We start from the raw sequence: 21,458 nt of genomic DNA, 5'->3' as shown, positions 1-21,458 counted from the left end.
CTCCCTTTCAGAAGCCTTTGCAGAGCTATAAGGGCCTTCCTTTAGGCTGAGAGAAGGCCCCATCAGGCACTATTTTATCATTCCATCTTGACCTCAGAGGAAAGAAAGGGAAACCAACTGAGCTGAGAACCCTCCCCAACCCCACCCCTAGAGCTGTTATCTTGCTGAATCTGCAGCATCTCTCATGAGCAGAAGTATATTTTGAGCCTGATCTTACAAAAGAGGAAACTGAGCTCAGAGACCTTAAGTAACTAGCCCAAGGTCACACAGCTAGTAAGTGGCCCGGCTGAGATTGAACTTTGAGATCTGAACCCCCAATCCATGCTTTTGTTTTGCATTACACCATAGCAATCTCTGGGACCTGATGTCTCCTCAAAGGGTAGGAGTGGGACTACTTCTTCCCTCCTTTGAGGAGCTAGTCCCTCACTGGGAAGCTGGCCCAGGGGTGCGCTGCGTCACAGAGCCAGCCTGTGGTTTGTCTGGGGAGTCACACCCAACTCCTGCTCCTGACATTTGAGGCTCTATGCAAACTGCAGCCACACTCTCTCCAGCCCACTCTCCGACGGGCCCGTTACTGTCCCTCCCATTCCGTAGGTCTGGGTGGACTAGTCTTTGTCAGTATACCTCATTTCCCCCACCAGACAGTGCCCCTCCTCTCTGCCCACCCAGCCCTGTCCCTAAGAAGTGCCTTGATGCCTCCGACCTACACCCGAGTCTCTGGTCTCTCCTCCATCACTAACCTCCCCCCACACCACCGCCACACACACACACACACACACACACACACACACACACACACACACACACGGTCTGCTCCTGCAGCTGAGAGCAGACCACTTCCCTGCTCCTCATTAACCATGATATGTAACAGTGACACTTAACTGAGGGCTGATCAGGTGCCAGCCGCTGCATACTAAGCACCTTAGATGAATTAACTCATTTCCTCACCACAGAACCTTAAGAAATTGGTGCTATTATTTTCCCCATTTGGTAACCATAGGACAGAGCTTCAATAGCTTTCCCAAGGTCACAAAGCTACTGACGACTTCCTCATTGCCTCCAGGCTGAAAACAAAGCGCAACAAAGTCCCACAAAGTTCTTTGGATCTCTCTCGTCCCTGCACCTTGCAGGGACCCCGTCTCCCACCACTCTCCTGAGGCCACACTGCAATTTGCAGCCATACTGAGCTATTTTCAGTTCCCAGAGCCGTCAAGGCTCTCACCACTCTCTGCCTTTGTTCATGCAGTTCTCCTGCCTGGGGTCCCAGTTCTATGGAGTCTTCTTCCCATTAGCCCTCTCCTCTTTTCTGCTTTCTGTGGACCTTGTACACCACGTCTCCACGTTTATCAGTTGTTTCTTTGCACTTGTGTGTTGGCCTGTGAGTTATCCCACGGAGAACTCCCTGACAGTAACCAAGTGGCCCTACTCGTAGACTTCAGAGCCCGTCACGCTGTCAGAGCCAGGAAATGTTTTTGAATGAATGCTTACTGCTGCGAAGGAGGCCCACTCTCCACAAAGAGATCCGAGGAGACAGGCCCAGGTCAGGCCTCAATTGCTGCTACATCGGGGGAGTCTGCGCCCAGAGAAAGCTCGGAGCAGGCTCCACGGCGGCCGGGTCAGCCCTCTGGGAGGGACCTTGGGGAGACTTCAGCGCTGGCCGGCAGGTGGGGGCAGGGCGTGGGCGCGGACACACCCCCCGCAGTGCCCCCGGCGCCCGGCAGGGGGCGCCGCTCCTCCGGCCCACGCCCCGCCGCGCGCCGGGCAGGCCCCCTCGCGCAGGCGCGCTGCCGCGGGCGGAGGATCCGGGCCGCGCTTCCTCTCGCCAGGCCTGCGAGCTTCCTCCCAGCGGAGCCCCGGGCAAACGGAGCTTGGCCGCCGCCGCAGACACCGCCGCCGTCCTCCCGCTCCCGCCCCACCCCGCACCCTGCCCGGGGGGCCTGCCGGGGTGGGGTCCGAGCGGGGCGACCGCCCGGCCGCGCCGCCGTCGGGGCCGTCCCCCGGCCAGCCGTCCCTCCCGCCCCAGCCAGCCTGTGGCCGCCAGAGCCTCCGGGGCGTGGAGCTCGGGGAGCCCCCGCGGCCCCCGATCCAGCGTCCGGGGCAGCCCCCCGGCAGCCGGCGCGACGTTCCAAACTCGAACCTCGGTGGCGGCGTTCGGAAGCGGAACTCTGCCGGGGCCGCGCCGGCTACATTGTTTCCTCCCCCCGACTCCCTCCCGCCCCCCTTCCCCCGCCTTTCTTCCCTCCCCGACCCGGGCCGCGCGGCCATCCCCCTGCCTCTGTCTGGCCGTCCCTCCTCCCCCTCTTTTCGCACCAATACCTCTTTGTACCGCACCCCCCGGGGACCCCTGCGCCCCTCCCCTCCCCCCTGGCCGCATGGACCGTCCCGCAGGCCGCTGATGCTGCCCGCAGCGAGGTGGCCCAGACCGCAGTGCCCCGAGAGAGGTGAGTGCCTGGAGGGCCTGGAGGAGGTGGGCGTCCAAGTGCTTCTCGAGGGGATGAGGGTGGAGGTCGCGCGTCCCGCTTCTGTTGCTTCCGTTGCAGCTGCGGTCACGTCCACTCCCATCCCCCACCTCCCTTACCCCCTCCTTCCCGGGTTCGAATTCTCCCGGGAGTCGATGTCAGCCCGACTGGGAGGGGAGCTCACCAGGGAGGTACTGCCCTGTGAGCCCCACAGACTTGTCTCAGGCCACTCCGAGTCTGTCCCCTCCTTTCCCCGCCGTGTTGGGGCTGGCTGGAGCCTGGAAGGAGGGGCAGCATGGGCCAGGGCCCTGGAGAGTGGGCACTTTGCCATTCCCTGCCCGGGCCCTCCCTGCAGGTTCCCTGGCCTGCCTTATCCTGCACCTTCCCTCTTCCCCCCACTGAGAGGAGCAGGCTGGCTCTACGAAGTCCAGGGCCCAGCTACCTCCCTGGAGCCTGCCAGAGGTTGAGCCTGTCTGCCTCCCAGAAGACAAGGCCTAAGCCAAGAGACCTGTGACCCTTGGGTGGGGAGACTGGGCAGGGCCTCTGTGTGGGTGGACGTGACACTGGGCATCAGGACCATGCTCCCACCTCCTGGCAGCCTAGTCAACTCATTCTCCCAGGCTTCTCAGGGCCCAGGCCAGGTGTCAGGAAGAGGCGTGTCCAGCCACCAGAGCCTTGGAGCTTAACTGGGGGTTCACCTCCCCTCCCATTTTGTGGACCAGGGTACTGAAGCTCAAAGGGGGAAGTTGCTACCTTAGGCCTCTAGCAGGGCCGGGCTGTCTGTCCGTTCATCCTCTGCTCTACAGAGCTGGACTCCTGTGGATGGAGGGAAACCAGGCAGGGACCTTCACCCACCAAGGACCCAGGCCCCCAGCCTGACCCAAGGGACTTTGTGGGGTGAACACGTGCTTCCCTGCAGAGGGCTTCGGGCCCCAGCTCTGCCTGGGTCTGGGCTCAGGCAGCATCAGCACTGCCCATGGGATTTCCCCTTGGTGCCTGAGGCTGGGCCCCACTGACAGGATGTGGTGGGAGAGGGGCACCTTGTCTGGTGTGGCCCTGGCGCTAAGTTGAAACAACCTGGTAGTCAGTCCTGACCCAAGCCTCCCACACATGTGGTCTAGCTGGCACAGAAGCAGCCAAGTTCAGAACATGAATGGGATCCAGATGGGGAAGGTGAGAGCCCTGTTTCCACAGCCTTGGCATAGGAGCATTGTCAGAGTGGGGACACCCAGGGGGCCTGTTCGAGCCCCCCACACTTTGGTGATCCCAGTGTCTTTTCTTGGAGGGGCCCCAGCAGGAACAGGGCAAAGGCAGCAGGAGGAAGGTTGGGAGTGTGGCAGGATCCTCTTGCTCCCTGGAGGGATAGGAGGTTCCTTGGAGGATGCTGAGCTGTGTCTGGGCCCCCTTGGGGCCGCTGGTGGTTTCGTCCTGTTCAGGACTCTGCTCTTGATGTAGGGTTTTTTAACGGTTGCCCCAACATGCTTGGTGGAAGGGACCCAGATGTGGTGGGCCTGAGAGACTCCCGTCACCCAGCCCCCCACCCAGCCCTAACTTCCTTTGCAGCCTGAGGGCCTGGGGCTGAGGCCTGACTGTTGGGCACTTTATACCAACTGTGAGCTGTGTGAGTGCAGCTCCAGGGTCCCAAGGCCTTTGTAGAAAAGGGTTCTGGCTTCAGGCTAGCACATGTGCAGAGATATGTTTTTTATCTGGTGAGCCTAGTGCCTTCCTCCCTCTCAGAAGTGGCTACTCTTTTCTCTGTGTTGGGTCAGGGGCAAGGAAGGACCAGATGATAGTCTCCGGGGCCACTGCCGAGGGCACCAGGCCCCAAGAGGTTGAGCTACCATTGAGCAGCCCAGAGTACAGGCAGGGGCTGAGGCCCAGGATACACAGTGTGATCCAGCCACCCAAACAAGCTGCCAGCTGGCCTGATTGGGCAGAACGGCCTGCGTCCAGTTCTGGGCCCTACCTTTTGAGGCATTTGAAAGCCTTGACACATAGTCCCCAAAGAAAGAGGTGTTCGGTCTGGGAAAGAGAAGGTAGGGAGAGACCCTGAGGTCCCTGAGGGGCTGTTGCATATCAGAAAGGCCATCCCACGGTAGAAGATGTTCCAGACATCAGGGCCAGAGCTGGGGGCCAGATGGGTCCCAGGGAACCAAGTCTGATCTCATGGGAAAACTACATACGGATTACTTTCTTAATGCATAAAGTGACAAAGCAGCACTATAGGAAGACTTAGAAAACAAAACAGAAATCACAATTTCTTCACCAGCAGTGACCGTTTGCATTTTAGAGTTCCCTGCCTGTCTCTTCCTGATTCCACGCCCCCCCCCCCGCCCCACTTCATCTCTGTTGTCATTTGAGTATGCGCGCCATGACACCTTTTTTCGCTTCATTCTGTGTTTCTGGGCATTTTCTCAGTCTGTGTAACTTCACCTCTAAGAAGCTACACCGCATTCCAAGTAGCTCCGCTGCAGCAGCGTCACCCAAACCCTCGTACTAAGCGCGCACATTGTTGTTCCCATCTGTCGCTGGTATAGCTGTTGTTACTACAGGCCCCAAAGCAGCCTGGGGTATTGGAAAGAGTGGGCAGCTTGGCACCCATCCGATGTTCCCCGCCCAGCTGCGCGATTTAGGCCAGCACGGAGGGGCCTTGGACAGGTCACCCTCTGAGATGGGGTTCTTTTATGTACACAAAAGGATGGCTTTACCTGGGCCAGACGGGAATCTGAGGAGAGTGTGAATGAACTAACCGAAGTACTTAGAACGTACCTGGTGCAGCCCCGGGCCCCCAATAAGCACTTTGTAAGGGAAGGTTAGCGTTCACAGGGGACCCAAGTGCAGGCTGCCTTAACGTGTGGGGATGACACCTGGGCCAGAGTTGGCTGGTGGGTCCACCCAGCAGGGCGAGGCTTTGCCCATGGAACCCTTCTGAAACTCTCTGTTCCTGAGGTACTGGGCTATGGTTGGGCATGGACCTGACCCTGGGAAGATGGGCTGCTGGTTGGTTTCTGGGGCCTGACCCTCCCCATCCCCCTTTGCCAGCACCAGAGCTGACCGGACAAGGTCTATCCTCTGAGAAACCGGCCGCTGCCTGCCCCTGGTTTCGGCTGCTTCCTAGGCCACCCCTGAATTCCCCCAGTGGAGACAGAGGCCTACTTTCCCTGGGAAAACCAAAACTTGGGCAAGGAGCCCAGGCATCCTGAGCCCCAACCCAGGGACAGCATGCCAGCCTCGTCTCCCTACCCTTTCCCAGTGGTGGGGGGAAGGGAAGAAAACTGGAGGTGGGGGTGGGGCAGGGATTCCAGTCTCCCAGATGGGAGTTGGAAGGGAACATGGATGGTCCACAAATCACTGGGAAAGTTTTGTGCATTAGCGGCCTCCTCTTCGGCAGGTGTTCCGGGTCTGACCTGAGCACACCCCCTGCTTCCCCTTGTTCTGCTTCTGTGGAGACCAGAGTAACTGGGAATACCCTCCTGGGGCCACCTCATGGGCAGTAGGAGGAAATCAGTCTTAACCTGGCACTCCTGGGCCTAAGAGACCATAGCCCCAGATGACCCTAAGGCAGCCCGATACTCATGGGAGGCCCTCCCCCAGGTGAGCCATTCAATACAGAGATCCCCAGGCACATGACCTCAGATTCTAGCCACTAGACTTTTGCCTGTGGAATGTCTCCCTCCACCCCGGTCTTGGCTTAGGGGAAGTGGGCATTACAACTGCCCTCCTGTCCCACAGTTTGGTCTGGGATGAGGTCACAGGGTGGGGTCCCCTGCAAGATGCTGGCCTGGCTGGGGCAAACCCTTTGGGTGTTTCTCATTCCCCCCTGCCTTGGTTGGGGACAGGATGGGTGGAGGAACAGGCTGCCCCCCATGCCAGGCAGGGAGCACTGCCTCCCTTCCTCCTCTCCTGTGGGTCCCTTCATTCGAGGGCTGGAAATAGAATCCGCTAAGTAATGATTAAAGTCAAATTCAGACCTAAAAATAAAGAGCTGGTGAAGGAAGAGCTAGTGTGCTCCCTGTGTGGCTGAGGGGAGAAGTGAGCAGGGCGAGGCTAGCTTCAGAGGCCAAGCCCCTGCTTCCCAGGAGAGGCCAGAGCCCACTGGGGGGATCAGGAGTCCTCCACCAACCGGGGGCGTCTGTCTTATCGGCATGATGCAGCCTGCACCAATCAGGCAGGCTGGCAGGACCAGGGAGAGAATCTCATTTTTCCTGTGGGGAGACTGAGGCCCAGAAGGGGAAATGTTTTGTCCAGCCACTGTCCCGGAACGCCCCTTGGCAGCCCCCCAGGGACCTGAGGGCCCCACACAGCCTAGCTTGCCCTTTCTGCCTGCTCAGTTTCTCTTCCTGGTTTTGAGGTACTGTGATGAGAGGAGCTTCTCATCACACACTAGCTGTGCACGCCTCAGCGGGGCTGGGCCTCCAACCGCAGCTTCCCTCCGTCCCCCTGCTCCCCCCCACACCCGCCCCTTCCGTGTGATCTGGGCCCAGAGCTGCAGGAACAAGCAGAAGAGAGGCGCCCCCCTGCCTGTGCTGCTCTCTGCACAGTTGGAAGCCTTGTGGGCAGGTGAGAACCTGGGTGTCATCTGACGCCTGCCCACCCTGGCTGTTGCTTCTCAGCCCTGTCCAGCCCCACACCTGGTCTTTACCCAGGCCCCGTCATCCTATGCTGTCATCCTGTGCTGTCCACGCTGCAGGGAGACTGGAGGGCAGAATGAAGAAAACCCTGAGAGCCCCCCTGCTGGCCAGTAGAGACGCAGAGAGGAGTCAGGGGAGGCCTGTGGTTCCACTTCCTGGCAGGGCTGGTGGGAGCTCGGAAGCCGGGGAGCTGCGTAGGCTGCAGCAGCCAGGAGGGCTTCCTAGAAGGGAAAGGCCATGAAAATCAAGAAGTGTTTGAGTTCCTCGCTTGGAGCTTCTGCCTTCCCTAGAGTTGTTGGCTTCTCTAGTTGCTTTGTGGCTATGGACAGACTGTTGGCCTCTCTGTGCGATGCAGGATATGGCAGACGAGCAAGGATTGGGCACCCATGTAACTTCTGCTTCCCAGAGCAGGAAGGCCAAGCTCTAGGCAGACCTGCCTTCAGCCGCCCGCTCTCACCTAGCTGCCCTTTTTCCGAGTGTCATCCGTCCTACCCAAGGAAAGGCTGGAGGTTTCTCTCTTGACCAAGTTCAGACAGATCTTAGTTCAAATCCCTGCTCTACCCCTTGAAAGGTGGGTGTCCTGTCAGCCTGGTTCCTCCTCTATCAAACAGAGATCAACAGTAAAACTTCACGGGGGTTTTTGAGGATTAAGTAAGTAACATAGGGTTGGGTCAGTGGGCTTTTATCTCATACTTTCATTTTTACAGCCCATCCTGCTAGGGGAGGAGGTTCCTCCCTCAGGTGGGTAGCAAGACCGGAAGTCCTTCGCGTTGGGCCCCCATAGCTTTACCTTCTGAGTTCTGTGTTCTGTGGGTCCCAGTTCTGAGACGGAGAGACCAAGAATCTGGGGGCCAAAGTTGTTAGTTCATGGGCCTCTGGCCCTCAGTCCCCCCCACCTGTAATGTGCATAGGAGGCTTCAAGGTAGGGGCCAACACTCATCATTTTTTTTTATCGTTTTTATTTATTTTGGGGGGAGGGGGGAGTCAGAGACAGAGTGCTAGTTGGGGAGGGGCAGAGAGAGAGGGATACACAGAATCTGAAGCAGGCTTCAGGCTCTGAGCTGTCAGCGCAGAGCCCAACGCAGGACTCAAACCCATGAACCGTGAGATCATGACCTGAGCCAAAGTCGGACGCTTAACTGACTGAGCCACCCAGGGGCCCCTAACACTCATCATTGTTAAGTGTCTGTTGGAGGTCAGTGCTGAGAGGCTATACGTAAATGTAGGCAAATGGACACGCAAAGGCTATAGCCTGTGCTGGGGGCAGGAGAACAGAGGCCTGTGTTAGGGCCCTGGGGAAGCCCCAAGTCCCTGCTGCCCAGTGCATGTAGGTAATTAGGCTCCTGAGCGGTAATTAGAAACCTTTCTGGGCCAGGAGTGTCAGTCTCAGGCCGCAGTGGTGCCTGGGGGAGGAGGCTCCCCATTAGCCTTCTGTGACTCCAGCCCCCACCTCTCCCAAACCACTAGATGGGATTTCCGGTCCCACAAGCCACTGGAGGCAGGAAAAAGCCAGTGAGTTGCTGTAATTTAGTTTTAAACATTTGTCAGCCGTTAAACTCACCCCTACCCTTGGGGCAGGGGTGCTGAAGGCTGAGGGAGGCCCGTGGCTGGCAGAGGGAGGGTCAGGCAGCACACTCTGGAGTCGAAGTGGGGCCATCCTTTCAGCCCTTTCCTGACCCCCAGGAGGTTTAGGCATCTCCAAGGGTCTTGTGCCCAATTCTGCAGTGCCTGACCCTGAGACATGTGCAGTGGGTATGCTGAGCGCTCTGGACTGCCTCCCTGGGTCAGTGGGAGCCCTCCAGCCCCACAGCCTGGTGTGTGGCAGGGGGTGGGAGGGGGAGAGCATCACAGTGCCTTCAGCCCAAGTGTCCTTTGCAGAACTAGAGGTGGGGCTGATTTTACTGCTGCCAAACCAGCCTGACTGCTGGCGGTGCCCCACCCTCCTCAGGTGCACTGCTCTTTCAGAGGGGCGTGCCCACATCGGAAATTCAGTTTTACTTATTATCTGTCCTGTGACTGATCAGAACTTCCGGGCTGGTTCAGAGCCTATGTGGACCCCCACCCTGAGCCTTTTTCTGCCTTAATTAACTCCCTCTGTATCCCAGTTTTGGAAGCTTAATTCTGGTCTGGTCTAGCACACCCCCCTCCCAATTGCTTTCACTGAAATCCTCCCACTTCCCCTCCCCTTCTTTCTGGAAGCCTTCCCGGGTTGCCCCTGTCTCTCCTGTCTGTTGGGTCACTGAGCATACCTGGCCGTGATCGTCTGGTAGCCAAGAGGACAGAAGCAGGACTGCATTTTGGTGGTGGCCCTGGGCCGGGCACAGAAGAGAGACAGATGAGTGGAGTTCTCAGAGCCCCCTGGTGTCTCATGGGCCCTTTCCTCCTCCTGTCCATCCTGGCCCACCAGGCAAGGGGCTGATTGCACAGGGAGGCTCCTGAAACACTGGCTCAAAGAATGAGAAGGCATAGTGAACATGCTTGTTGCTCTGGTGGCCACCCCTGCCCCCCCAGACACTCCAGCTGGGTCCTGTGGCAGGACCGAAGTCTCTGGGGGCCACAGGGTCCCTTGTGCACTTCCCTTTTCGGTGGGTATTTTTAGATGGGTGTAAACAGTTACTGAAGGCTCCCACGCCCCATTAGGCAGTGGAGTTTTGGTGAGGGGGGCAGGGCAAGGAGCCCCTTGACCTGCCCCGGCCTTGGACACATGATAGACTGTGAGGGCTACAGCTGCCCCCAGGGCAGGGAAAGGGCAACCGGGGAGTTTCTGGGCTCCCAGTTCTCCTTTCTTCTCCCCTCCCCACCAGCCTGGGCGACCAAGAAAGGCCTGCCTGAGGCTGCAGCTGCTGACCTCAGTGCTTGGGCATAATGCCCGGCCTGTTCCCGGGACCCCGGCACAAGGACTGCTGGGAGCAGGGTTTGGGGCAGGAAGTCAGAGTGAAACGCTGACTTCACAGAGTTCCAAGCCCCCTGTCCCCTAGTCCTCTGTGGGTGTGGTGACAGCTGCTGTCCCTTTGGGGTTAAATATAGTCCCGTCAGTTATGGGACCTCGGTGTGATGCAGCCGGCCTTGCTTCCTCCTTTCCTTTGTTGGTTCATTCATTCATTCAGCACTCATTCACTGAGCTGCCACTCTGGGCTCAGCCCTTGCTGGGGACATGAGTCAGCTCCCGGCCTTCCCCCTGCAGAGCTCCCAGGCCAGGATCAGTGAGTTTCTCACTGGAGCGCAGGGATGTGTGAGAGGCTGCAGAGGCCTGGAGCAGCCAGCACAGCCGGGGAACTAAGGAATGCTCCTGGCAGGGGTGGTTTTCAAAAAGTGATTTATTTTCAATCTTCCTTTTAGGGGGACGTTAGTAATAGATACATGTGGTTTAAAAAAAAAAAAATCAAGAAGGACAAAATAGCAAATGCACCGTAAAAGTAATTTTCCCTTAAACTTGACTCCCCCCTTCCTACCCCAGAGGCAACTGCTGTTGCCTGTTTTCTCTTTCAAAGATAATCTGTGCATGTCTGAGTTACAGAATGACTTGTGTGTCCCCTTAAAAAACACAACTTTTAACATAACATGGAAGATGGGTGTCCTGCCCCTTGCCTTTTGTCACAGCCTTTAAACGTGGAGTGTTCCAAACCTCCTAAAAAGCTGAAGTAGGGGCCCCAGGCCAGCTCAGTCAGTAGAGCACGCGACCCTTGATCCCGGGATTGCGAGTTCGAGCCCCACGTTGGGGGTAGGGATGACTTAACAAAAACACAATAATAATAAAAGAAAAGGCTGAAATAATAGTATAACGAATACCCATGTATCCTTTACCCAGATTCACCAAGTCTTAACATTTTGCTGTGCTCGGTACCTCTTTTGTATACCTACACATGTGAGTATATGTGGTTTTTTGCCAGTTTGAGCATTAGCGTGAGCATCATCTTTCATTTCTAAGTACTTGAGCGTGCACCTCTTACATAATCACAGCACCATGATCACACTTAAGAAAATTAACATTAAAATTCCATAATATTACCTAACATTTCCATTTTCCTAACTGTCCTCAAATGATTTTTATAGCTACTATTTTTTCCCTCTGAGCCAGAATCCAGTTCAGGATCATTCATTGAATCTTGTTGTCATGTTCCTTTCTCCTTTTTTTCCAGCTTTACTGAGGTGTAACTGACTTAAGATGTTGCATAAGTTTAAGGTGTGCAGTGTGGTGATTTGGTGTACCTGTATTGCTAACCAGTTAACCACAGTAAGGTTAGTTAACACCTCCTTCACCTCACATGAATACCATATTGTTGTTTTGTCCCATTTCTTTAGTGTTCTGTTTAATCTAGAACATTCCCCAGCCTCTGTTTGTTTGTTTTGTCTTTTGCGACATTTACTTCAAGAGTCCAAGCCAGTTGCTGGGGCTGTGCCTGACTGCACCTTCCTGATGTGAGTCGTGTTAGCTGGCTCTGCCAGAATACCGCCCAGGGACCTCCTCCGTTCGTCGTAGCAGGGGGCGCTCCACTCTGTGTTGTTCCTCTCACTGTGGGTGATGCTTATGAATTCGATCGCATGGTTAACAAGGTGTCTGTCAGACCTACCTGTTGTGCAGGTGCTTTTTCTTTCGATTAATCTGCGGAGTGGTCTTTGGAAGCCGTGTCACTGTCTCGCTCCCCCCAGCAGCTTTTCCTTCAGCGACTTGAACTGGGGGGTGCTCTGTGTCAGCACCTGAAACTCTGTTTGGGCCCTGTCACCGCTGGAATTTTCATTACGTTTTAGGGATATCGGGCCATTTATTACTTGATCGCTTACTGATGAACATGAAAGGTTGTCTCCCAGTCTCTTGCTACCACAAACGGTTCCACAGGGATTTTTAGGCACATGTGAAACAGAAGCGATTCCTCAACTGCATCCCGGAGGTTGAGAGGAGGTTCCTTGGGCAAAGAAGAGAGAGGGAGTAGAGAGGGAGCAATAGGCAGGGAGGTGGAAACAGCAGGTGGGACACAGGTCTGGCGGAGGTGCTGGAGAGCCAGCAAGTCCCAGAAAAGCCAGGTGACTACCCCAAGGTCACACACAGCAAATTGGTGGCAGAGCCAGGACCAGGACTCAGAGCCTCTGACTCCACAAAGCAGCTTGAAAGCAGGTTCACATAACCCAGAAAGGACCCCTGTGTGCCCAGCCCAGGCCAGACTAGAAGCCTAGGTTCCTTATGGTTCCTCCAGCCCTTCTGGCTCTTAGTCTCTAACCTGGAGGAGGATGGCCCCTGGACCCTCGGGGCCTTAAGGAGGGAGATTACTGAGCCACCCTGGGTTTGTGACTTCACCAGAGAGGAGCTGTCAGAGAGAGCCCACGGCTTGCAGTGGGCTCCCGGCAGCTCCAGGCCTCAGAGCAGCCCCAGGTGTTGCAGGGTTATCACTACCCCAGTGCATGGATGGAAAAACTGGTCCCAAAGTCATTGCCAGTAGAAAAGGGGAGAGGAGTCAGTTCCTCCCCCTGCTTTCCATATCTGTGGTTGTCAGAGCCCAGCCCCTCAAGGAAGCCCCGCCCCCCGCCCCCAACCACTCTAGGTGGGCTCGTCCCCACTCTGGGCACCGCTTGCTTCTCTTCTGCCCTGCATTGTCCTTTTTCTAGGCCAATGTGGCCCCGGGGCATGGTGCTCCCGGGGCATGATGCTCCCAGGGCATGGTGCAGGGGCTCGGGCATCTGACACCTGAGCAGAGCAGGATGCTTACTGGAGGTATAAACCTCAGGCAAGGCCACCTTGCCTCTTGACCTCGCTCAGGGTCCTCGTAGGTAAAATGAGGGTAAGAATAGCGTCAGTTGTTAGAGGATTTGATGAGCCATTACGTGCCAAGGGCAGGGCCTGGCACAGAATAAGTGCTCAGAAAACAGGGCCTGTTATTATTTTTATTATTATCATCAAGTCAGTGGGGAGGCGGCAGCAGCAGCAGCTGCAGGCCGGGAAGGGAGTGTTTGCAAACTGACAGCAGGGAGGGTGACTAACGGTGCCACAGTCTCCACACCCTCTGTGGTGGCGTAGTGGTGGCGAGTTTGGAGGTGGGGGGGTAGGTGGGGAGAGGAGGCATGGGGATGTGGAAAGCTAGCAGAGCCCGTGTTCAGAAGTCCTGAAGGTCGAGGACCCAGCCAACCCCAGTGGAACCCTGTCGCCTATAACTAGCCGTGTGACTTCACACAAGGTGTTCAACCTTGTGAGCCTCAGTTTCCGCTTTTATAGAACGGGGGTAAGACAAGCTCACAGCTCACCACTGCTTATGGAGCCCAGCGGGTGGTTCCTGACCCCAGCCCAGTCACCTGAACGTGTTTGATGGTGGGGGGAGGTGTCTAGGCTCAGCCTTGGTGGGCCCCCGTCTCCCTGTGCTGACAGCAGAGGTTGACGGGCTGGCGTCTGGGGACAAGAAGCACTGTGTACCCTGGGAGGAAGGGAAGCCGTTTTGTCTGGAGGAGAGGGAGGGGGTTTATGGCAAGCCCTGTGCCAGACCCTCCCAGTCCAGGGCTCTCCTTCTCTCCCTCCACAGCCTGCTTGCAGGGGAGGCCTTTCAGGGCGAGGGATCTGAGGCTCAGAAGGGTTGAGTCATTCTTCTGAGTTGCACACTCCACAGAGCCAGGTCTGCCTGACTTGAAGCAGGAGTGAGGCCTGGGAGTGGTGGTGGCACTCCCTGGCTTCTGCTCTCCTCAGCCGCGCGCTTCTCGGCTGAGGTCCCCAGAAGCAAACCCCGGTTCCTCACATTGTCATTTGAAGCTCCTGCCACCCTGCAGGGTTTATGCCAGGCAGGCCCACCTCCAAACCGTCCCCTGACAGCAGACTGGTAGGGTGCTCAGATGGTCAGGGTCTGCTTCCCACCCTCCCTCCCCACGAGCTTGCAGCCAGGCCAGTTCCTCATGGCTGTCCCTGTCTGCCTGGACACCCTTGCTCAGCTGTCACACCAAGGAGGGGCGCCTTCTCCGGCCAGCCTTCTTGCCGTCTAAGCCCTCTGCTCTTTAGGGCTCGGCTCTGGGGCTCCAAGAAACCCGCCTACACCCTGCAGGCCTTGCCTCACACCCCAACCCCTTTAAGATGTGTGCATGCTGGCGTCTCTTCCCACTGCCTGGCCTGGGGAAGGTGGTATTACAGCCGGCCCTAGACCTGGTCCATCCTGTCAAATAAGCCTGGGAACAGGGCTCATGGAGTTCTTCTAACACACTGTACCCACGGAGAAGTCACTGGCCCTGTCTACACCTCAGTTGCCTCAGTTTCCCCATCTGTAAAAAGAGAACAGGAGCCCTAGCCTGTCTACTTCCTGAGACAGGTACACAAGGGCTCTGGGCTTTGGGAAAATGCCAGCAGTCCAGGGAGCTTGAAGCAGGGGCCGCAAAGTATGTGCGGGACGGATTGGCTTACTGCCCTTAGGGTATGCATTGGCTGGGGTAGCTTTTTTGGAGGGGCTTGACTTTATTGCAGTAAACCTACACACCAAAAAGTGCGCCAATCATAAGGGTGCCACAGAGCGAACCCCCCTCCCCCACTTCCAGTCACGCCGCCCCCTCCTGAGGGCACTCGCCATGGTGCACCGTGGATGTGGCATATTCATTGTGAACGGGGTCACACAGTCTGTCCTCTTCAGTCTGGTGTCTCGGTTACTACTACTCGGGAGTTTGTCCTTGTGCTCTTGAACATCCACGTCCACTGCTATGCGGCGCCCCACTCGTGACCGTGCCACAGTCTACCCATCTGACTCTTGATGGGCATCTGGGCAGTTCCCAGCGTGAGGTTGGTTACAGTCATCCTGCGTGAGCGCTCTCGTGCCCATCTCAGAGGACACCAGCCCTGTTTTCTCTTGTGGGTGCACCTAGATGTGGGGCGACTGGGATGTACATTTGGCTGTAGACGTACTGCCCGGGCACGTTTTTATCGGCAGAGGAACTATGAGGCCCACAGAGAACAAGTGACTTTCCCAGGTTGCACTGCACCTTCCCCAGGTTCACACAGCTGCCCTGGGCTCCCTTCCCCCACAGACCACATAAGTCACATCCGGGTCTGGGGCTCGTGGGGTGGGTGGCACTGGTGCCGCTCACCTCTGAGCTTCCTTTGCCTGTGTTGGCCATTCAGTTGGGCTGTGAGGCCCCTGCGGGCTTAGGGTCGGTGACCCCTCTGTCCCTGAGGATCCACCGCCTTTGTGCTCCTGCTTCCTCCCTATCCAGTGCGCTCAGCCTGCTGAGACTGGAGAGGATGGCCCTGGCCCAGCTTCCGGCTCTGGGGGCCTTTGGTACCTGTTCACATTGCTGCAGGGAAGGAGTGGGAGCTCCGTGAGTCGGGGAGACCGGCTCCTCACACCCCTCCTCAATCTTCCCTTTCTCCCTGCAGCTCTCATGGTACCAAGTGACAGGTTGGCCTTCCTGTGACACGGGGACGCCAGATCTTCTGAGAAGATGTCAGCAATACAGGTACCATGGGGGCAGGGGTCTAGGGCAGTTGAGGGGGTGCTGAGCAGAAGAGAGAGAATGAGGGCTCACGTAGACCTGCTCCCCTTTTCCCAACCCTGGCTTTCAACAAGGGAAGATTCTAGGGTGCGCTGTTAGACCCAGGACCCTGAAGATGGGAGTACAGATCTGGGAGAGATGGGGGAATCTCAGCTGGAAGGCCCCCCGAGTTCTCATGGGGAGGAGCACCTCACTCAGGCTCACAGAGGCCAACCAGGAGGCTGTGACTTCAAGAGTGGGTGGGCAAGTGGGTGGAGGTGGGCCCCGGGTTGCCTCCACCTGCCCACCTGCCGCCTGCCCCGCAGGCCGCCTGGCCGTCCGGTACAGAATGTATTGCCAAGTACAACTTCCACGGCACTGCCGAGCAGGACCTTCCCTTCTGCAAAGGAGACGTGCTCACCATTGTGGCCGTCACCAAGGTAATGAGGGACCTCACGTGCCCACACCTACCCCCTCCCACCTCCGGGTGTTCCTGCTGGGTCCGGGCTCCCCTGCAGGGTATGGTGGGCCTGAGAGTGTGTCTGGGCCTCCATCTCCCCAGGACCCAAACTGGTACAAAGCCAAGAACAAGGTGGGCCGTGAGGGCATCATCCCAGCCAACTACGTCCAGAAGCGGGAGGGTGTGAAGGCAGGCACCAAGCTCAGCCTCATGCCGTGAGTACTGCTGAGGAGCAGTTGGGGTCTCCCAGTCTGGGGAGGAAAGAGGACAAGAAGGCCTGGTTCCCCTAGAAGACTCACGAAAACAGAGGCAAGAGTGGGGGGGGGGGGGGAAATGTGTGAAGGCTTCTCAAGATGAGGGGAAGGGTGTGGGTACTGGACCTCAAAGGCGGGGGGCAGGCCCAGGAGGAGGACTGAAGGAAGAAGGGTGGGAGGCAGGACATAAGGGCCTCTGATACCTGACTGAGCCGGTGGGGGCCGTGGTGCAGTGTCAGCCAGAGCCGGGGGCCTTCAGAAAGTGGAGCCCGGCAGATGTGTGGGGCAGGGGTCAGTACCCTTGAGCCACCACGAGCCCTGGCCTGGCCTCCCGCAGCTGGTTCCATGGCAAGATCACACGGGAGCAGGCAGAGCGGCTGCTGTGCCCACCGGAGACAGGTCTGTTCCTGGTGCGGGAGAGCACCAACTACCCCGGGGACTACACGCTGTGCGTGAGCTGTGACGGCAAGGTGGAGCACTACCGCATCATGTACCACGCCAGCAAGCTCAGCATTGACGAGGAGGTGTACTTCGAGAATCTCATGCAGCTGGTGGAGGTGAGCCAGGGCACCCGGCACAGCACCACCGCATCTGGCCACGTGGCCTCGGCACGTGCAGCCTCTGAGAGCCTGTGTCTCTTCACGCCTTGATGAAGCACCTGCTTTGATGCCAGCACAGGGAGAGTGGCACTGTCCCCACTTCACAGGCCAGGAAACAAAGGGTCAGAGCAGTTAAGGGACCTGCTTTGGGTCACATGGTTATAAATTAGAGGTGCCAGGACTAGAATCTGAGTCTGTCTAATCCCAGAACTCGGCCTCTTTCCAGGCAGTCCGAACTACATGCCCAAGTATGTGTATGTAAGCATGTCCTCATGAGCTACACCTTGATGGCTAGGGTCTGCCAGGCTCCTACATGGATGCGCCCTACACCTACATGGATGTGCCCGCGTGTCCCTGCAACTCCCAAGGCCCACTCTGCTAGCCCTCTTCAGGCCACAGCTCGCTTCTGGTAGCCCCAGAAGTCTCCCAGATGTCTCCTGCGTGCACTCTCAGCTCCCTTCCCCCTGCTAGACTGGCTTGGCCTGTGGCTGGGAGGGTCCTGGCCACATCTGGCTAGAGGCTAGTGTATGTACGGACTGAGCCAGGGCTTACCTTCTGCCTCGGGATACTGGTGAGGCCCGGAGTGGTAGCAGCAGCCCGCTATCTGTCCAGCACCTGGATGTGAGGTGGCATGGGAAATGGGTCACGGATCTGAGTCTGGGCCGCCCTCGTCCCTTCCCCTGTGGGAAATGAGGAGCCCTCCCAGCGCAAAGCCGCTCCAGGCTGGGTGGGATCGGCCTCCGCCGCCCTCTGGTGGTCAGATCCGGGCAGTGCATGTGAGCTGTTGGCGCTCGGTGGGCTGGCCCTCGAGTGCCTGTCCTGCCCTCCACAGCACTACACCTCAGATGCAGATGGACTCTGTACTCGTCTCATCAAGCCAAAAGTCATGGAGGGCACGGTGGCGGCCCAGGATGAGTTCTTCCGCAGTGAGTGCCATCCCTGCCCCCAGTCCTCGCTGGCCTGCCTGCCTCCTCCCACCCGGGCTCCCTGGCACTGCCCCCATCCCAGAGGCTCTGGATACCTCCAGGGCACTCCACACACGTAGTCCCGCCTGTGTCTGCCGTGGGCTCTGCCCTGGCTTCACCTCTCACTGACACCCTTCCCCCCCACCAGGCGGCTGGGCACTGAACATGAAGGACCTGAAGCTGCTCCAGACCATCGGGAAGGGGGAGTTTGGAGGTGAGCGGGAGGGGGTAGCAGCCCTGGGAGGGCCAAGGGCCCGTGGAGAGTCTGGGGGACAAGCTCCAATCTTCCTCCCCCAGATGTGATGCTCGGTGATTACAGAGGGAACAAAGTCGCTGTCAAGTGCATTAAAAACGACGCCACCGCCCAGGCCTTCCTGGCTGAAGCCTCGGTCATGACGTGAGTCGGGGCCGAGGGTGGGTGCGGAGGTCACCTCCCCGGGATGGGGAAGAGATGGGGAGGCTTGACTGGCAGGCTCTGAGCACGCCATCCTGCCCTAGGCAACTTCGGCATAGCAACCTGGTACAGCTCCTGGGCGTGATCGTGGAAGAGAAGGGCGGGCTCTACATCGTCACTGAGTATATGGCCAAGGTGTGCACCTGCCCCGAGATCCCATCCCCACTCCGGAGCTGAACACTTGGGCTTTCCAACTGCCCCAAACCCCTCACCACGTCCTCTGGTCCCTGCTCCCCCAGGCCCCTCTCCACAGCTGAGCTCTGAAGTCACCAGGCAGGGCTCAGCTTTTGTCCTGACTCATCGTTTATTCCCTATGTCCAAGGACAAGTTGTGTCACCTCTCCAAGCCTCAATTTCCTCATCTGTGAAGTGGAGATTGTAACACAGTTTACCTTAGAGATTTATGCATGAAAACTGCTGAGTGCAGTGTCCAGCTTATAGAATCTGATATTCAGAAGTGATACCCCAACCCCTCCTTGCTCCTTCCCTCCCCTCGTATATCCCTCAAGTGCTTACTCAGCCCCAGCCCACAATGCCAGAGGGCTGGAGGGCAAGTCTGACCTGTGGGGCCGGTTGGTCTGTCTGTCCCACCCCAGGGAAGCCTAGTGGACTATCTGAGGTCGAGAGGTCGGTCGGTGCTGGGCGGAGACTGTCTCCTCAAGTTCTCACTGTGAGTGAAGCAGCACCTTTTGGAGGGGGGGGGGGGGGGCGGACCCCGTGCTGCCGTGGGAGCCCTGTCTGAGGGGACATGTGGCTGGCTCTGTCCCAGAGATGTCTGTGAGGCCATGGAATACCTGGAGGGCAACAACTTCGTGCACCGGGATCTGGCTGCCCGCAACGTGCTGGTGTCTGAGGACAACGTGGCCAAGGTCAGCGACTTTGGCCTCACCAAGGAGGCCTCCAGCACCCAGGACACGGGCAAGCTACCAGTCAAGTGGACAGCCCCAGAGGCCCTGAGAGAGAAGGTGAAGCGGGCCTCTCCCCAGAGCCTGAGGAGCGGTGGATGGGGGTCCTGGGTCACCCCTTCCCCCAACAGCCTCCCAGGGTCTGACACTGCTTCTCCCATCTACGTGGCAGAAATTCTCCACGAAGTCTGACGTGTGGAGCTTCGGAATCCTTCTCTGGGAAATCTACTCCTTTGGGCGAGTGCCTTACCCAAGAATTGTGAGTTGGGTGCTGGGGCCAGGGCATGGCTGGGGCTGAGGGTGAGGCTTAGAGCAAGGGAGGGGGTGGCAGGGGAGGGGGCCCTTTCCGGGCCCTGCCTCCCATTCTGAGGCCTAGAAGCCACAGGCCTGCCCTTGGGACCTTCCAGGTGACGTCCTGGGCCAGGCTCTGAGGCCCAGGTCTGAAGGGGATCCCCGAAGCTGAGTAGGGGTCCTCTTGGGGGTGAGGCCCCGTGTGGACTTATACCACCCACCCGCCCACAGCCCCTGAAGGACGTCGTCCCTCGGGTGGAGAAGGGCTACAAGATGGACGCCCCGGACGGCTGCCCGCCCGCGGTCTACGAGGTCATGAAGAGCTGCTGGCACCTGGACGCCGCCACGCGGCCCTCCTTCCTGCAGCTCCGGGAGCAGCTCGAGCACATCAAAACCCATGAGCTGCACCTGTGACCGCCAGCCGCCGCCCAGGTCTCGGGCCTGCGGGGACTGAACCTGGATAGATTGTGGACCCGGTGCCCCCACTTGCCGGGCCCGAGCCTGAACTGAGCCCAGCGGGCCGGCGGGCCTCTCTCCTCTGACCCAGCCTGCGCCCCCTCTGGCCTCCCAGAGACCCCGCCTGGGCCTGGCACCTTTTCTCATGGACCCACCTGTGGGGCTCAGGAGCCCCACTGAAGGGGCCAAGAAGGGAGGGGGCTGAGGAGCGTGAGGCAGACGCCCCCCGTACCGCGGTCAGGCTCCCTCTGGCCTCCCATCTCTCGCCTTCTTAGAGTTTTATCCCTTTCCTTTTTTGAGATTTTTTTCCTGCGTGTTTATTTTTTATTATTTTTCAAGATAAGGAGAAAGAAAGTACCCAGCAAATGGGCATTTTACAAGAAGTACGAATCTTATTTTTCCTGTCCTGCCCACGAGGGTTGGGGAGACCAGGCCCCTCTCTGGGGACCCATCGCCCCAGCCTTGTTCCCCATTCCGTGTGCCGTGTCCCGTGTCGCCTCGGTCGCCCGTGTTTGCGCTTGACCATGTTGCACTGTTTGCATGCGCCCGAGGCAGACGTCTGTCAGGGGCTTGGAGTTCGTTCATGTGCCGCTGCCGCCCACCCACCTGCCTTGTGAGATGGAATCGTAATAAACCACTCCATGAGGACTCCGCTGCCCGGCCTCGGCGCTTCCTCCGCCGAGCCTGCCCGTCCCGCCCGGCCCCCTGTCCCCGTGCCATCTTGTCCATCCCCCTGTCTCTGTGAGCGGGGCTGTGCTTGCCCTGGGAGTGGAGGGGGGTGGGGAGCACGGCCGGGAGATGTAGCCGCCGCTTTGTGTCAGCTGCACGAGCGAGTGTCCTGTGTCTGCCGTGGGGGAGCTGTCGCCACCCGCCCTCCCCCACCGTCCTGCTGGGACCCCGTCCACAGGGTAAGGTCTGAGGGTCCCAGCCACCTCGGCTGCCACGTTGTTCAAGCACAAGGAGGGCGGAAGCCGAGCCTGACTGGGTGGAAGTGGGGTCCCCCTGGTAGGAGGCAACATACGTGTCTCCTGCATCAAATGTCTCCTGACCCTGGAGAGTGAGGGAGGGGGAGGCTCTGAGCTGCCGGTGGTTCTCACGACTCACCTACAATGTAATAGCGCTGCCCTGTCCCTTCACGTGTGCCCAGCCCCATGCCTGAGGATACAGAGGTTGTGGGGGGGGCTTCCCCACCCCACCTGGGGGGCCACAGATGGAGAATGAGCACCAGCCACCGTATTTCCTCCCCTTACTCAGGTTCCCCGGGTGCTGTGGTCAGTGCGGAAGCTATAATGGTTGGGGGAGGCTCATTTCATTCCCTGAGACTGGCAGCTGAGGCTCTGACCCTGTCTCAGCCCTGTCCCAGCCAGCAGGACCTGAAATCCAGGGAGTTCTGACTTTGTAGTGTGCCTCGTGTCTGCTCCTCAGCCCCCTGCAGCCCAGCTGCCAGTGTCTGCCCCCACCCCTGCCCTCCAGCCCAGAGCAGGAGCCTCCTCACCTCCCCCAGTCCGTACCTTCTGCACACTGCGAGGCTCGTTTTTCTAAGACCAGACCATTCGTT

At 58.3% G+C, this 21,458-nt stretch overlaps 1 protein-coding gene across 1 annotated transcript; it reads left to right on the top strand.

Moving 5' to 3' along the window:
- Window positions 1-2,300: 2,300 nt before the first annotated feature.
- On the top strand, window positions 2,301-20,548 carry CSK (C-terminal Src kinase). The gene is made up of 13 exons (XM_027067779.2): window positions 2,301-2,441; window positions 15,423-15,502; window positions 15,844-15,957; window positions 16,080-16,192; window positions 16,569-16,788; window positions 17,663-17,756; window positions 17,944-18,009; window positions 18,093-18,192; window positions 18,294-18,384; window positions 18,845-18,918; window positions 19,018-19,213; window positions 19,326-19,412; window positions 19,676-20,548. Exons 2-13 carry the CDS (start codon window positions 15,488-15,490, stop codon window positions 19,856-19,858), a joined length of 1,353 nt encoding a protein of 450 aa, XP_026923580.1. The 5' UTR covers window positions 2,301-2,441; window positions 15,423-15,487; the 3' UTR covers window positions 19,859-20,548.
- Window positions 20,549-21,458: the final 910 nt, after the last annotated feature.

This window comes from Acinonyx jubatus, chromosome B3, assembly GCF_027475565.1.
Source record: "Acinonyx jubatus isolate Ajub_Pintada_27869175 chromosome B3, VMU_Ajub_asm_v1.0, whole genome shotgun sequence".
NCBI lineage: Eukaryota > Metazoa > Chordata > Mammalia > Carnivora > Felidae > Acinonyx > Acinonyx jubatus.
The sequence above is the reverse complement of the archived record's forward strand: the minus strand, read 5'-3'. Positions and strand labels throughout refer to the sequence as shown.

What these genes read in the sequence shown, in the direction of transcription:
- CSK (XM_027067779.2), top strand. An exon ending in ACCAAGCTCAGCCTCATGCC is followed by an intron (nt 16,193 to 16,568) that starts GTGAGTACTGCT and finishes GGCCTCCCGCAG; the next exon opens with CTGGTTCCATGGCAAGATCA. An exon ending in GAGTGCCTTACCCAAGAATT is followed by an intron (nt 19,413 to 19,675) that starts GTGAGTTGGGTG and finishes ACCCGCCCACAG; the next exon opens with CCCCTGAAGGACGTCGTCCC.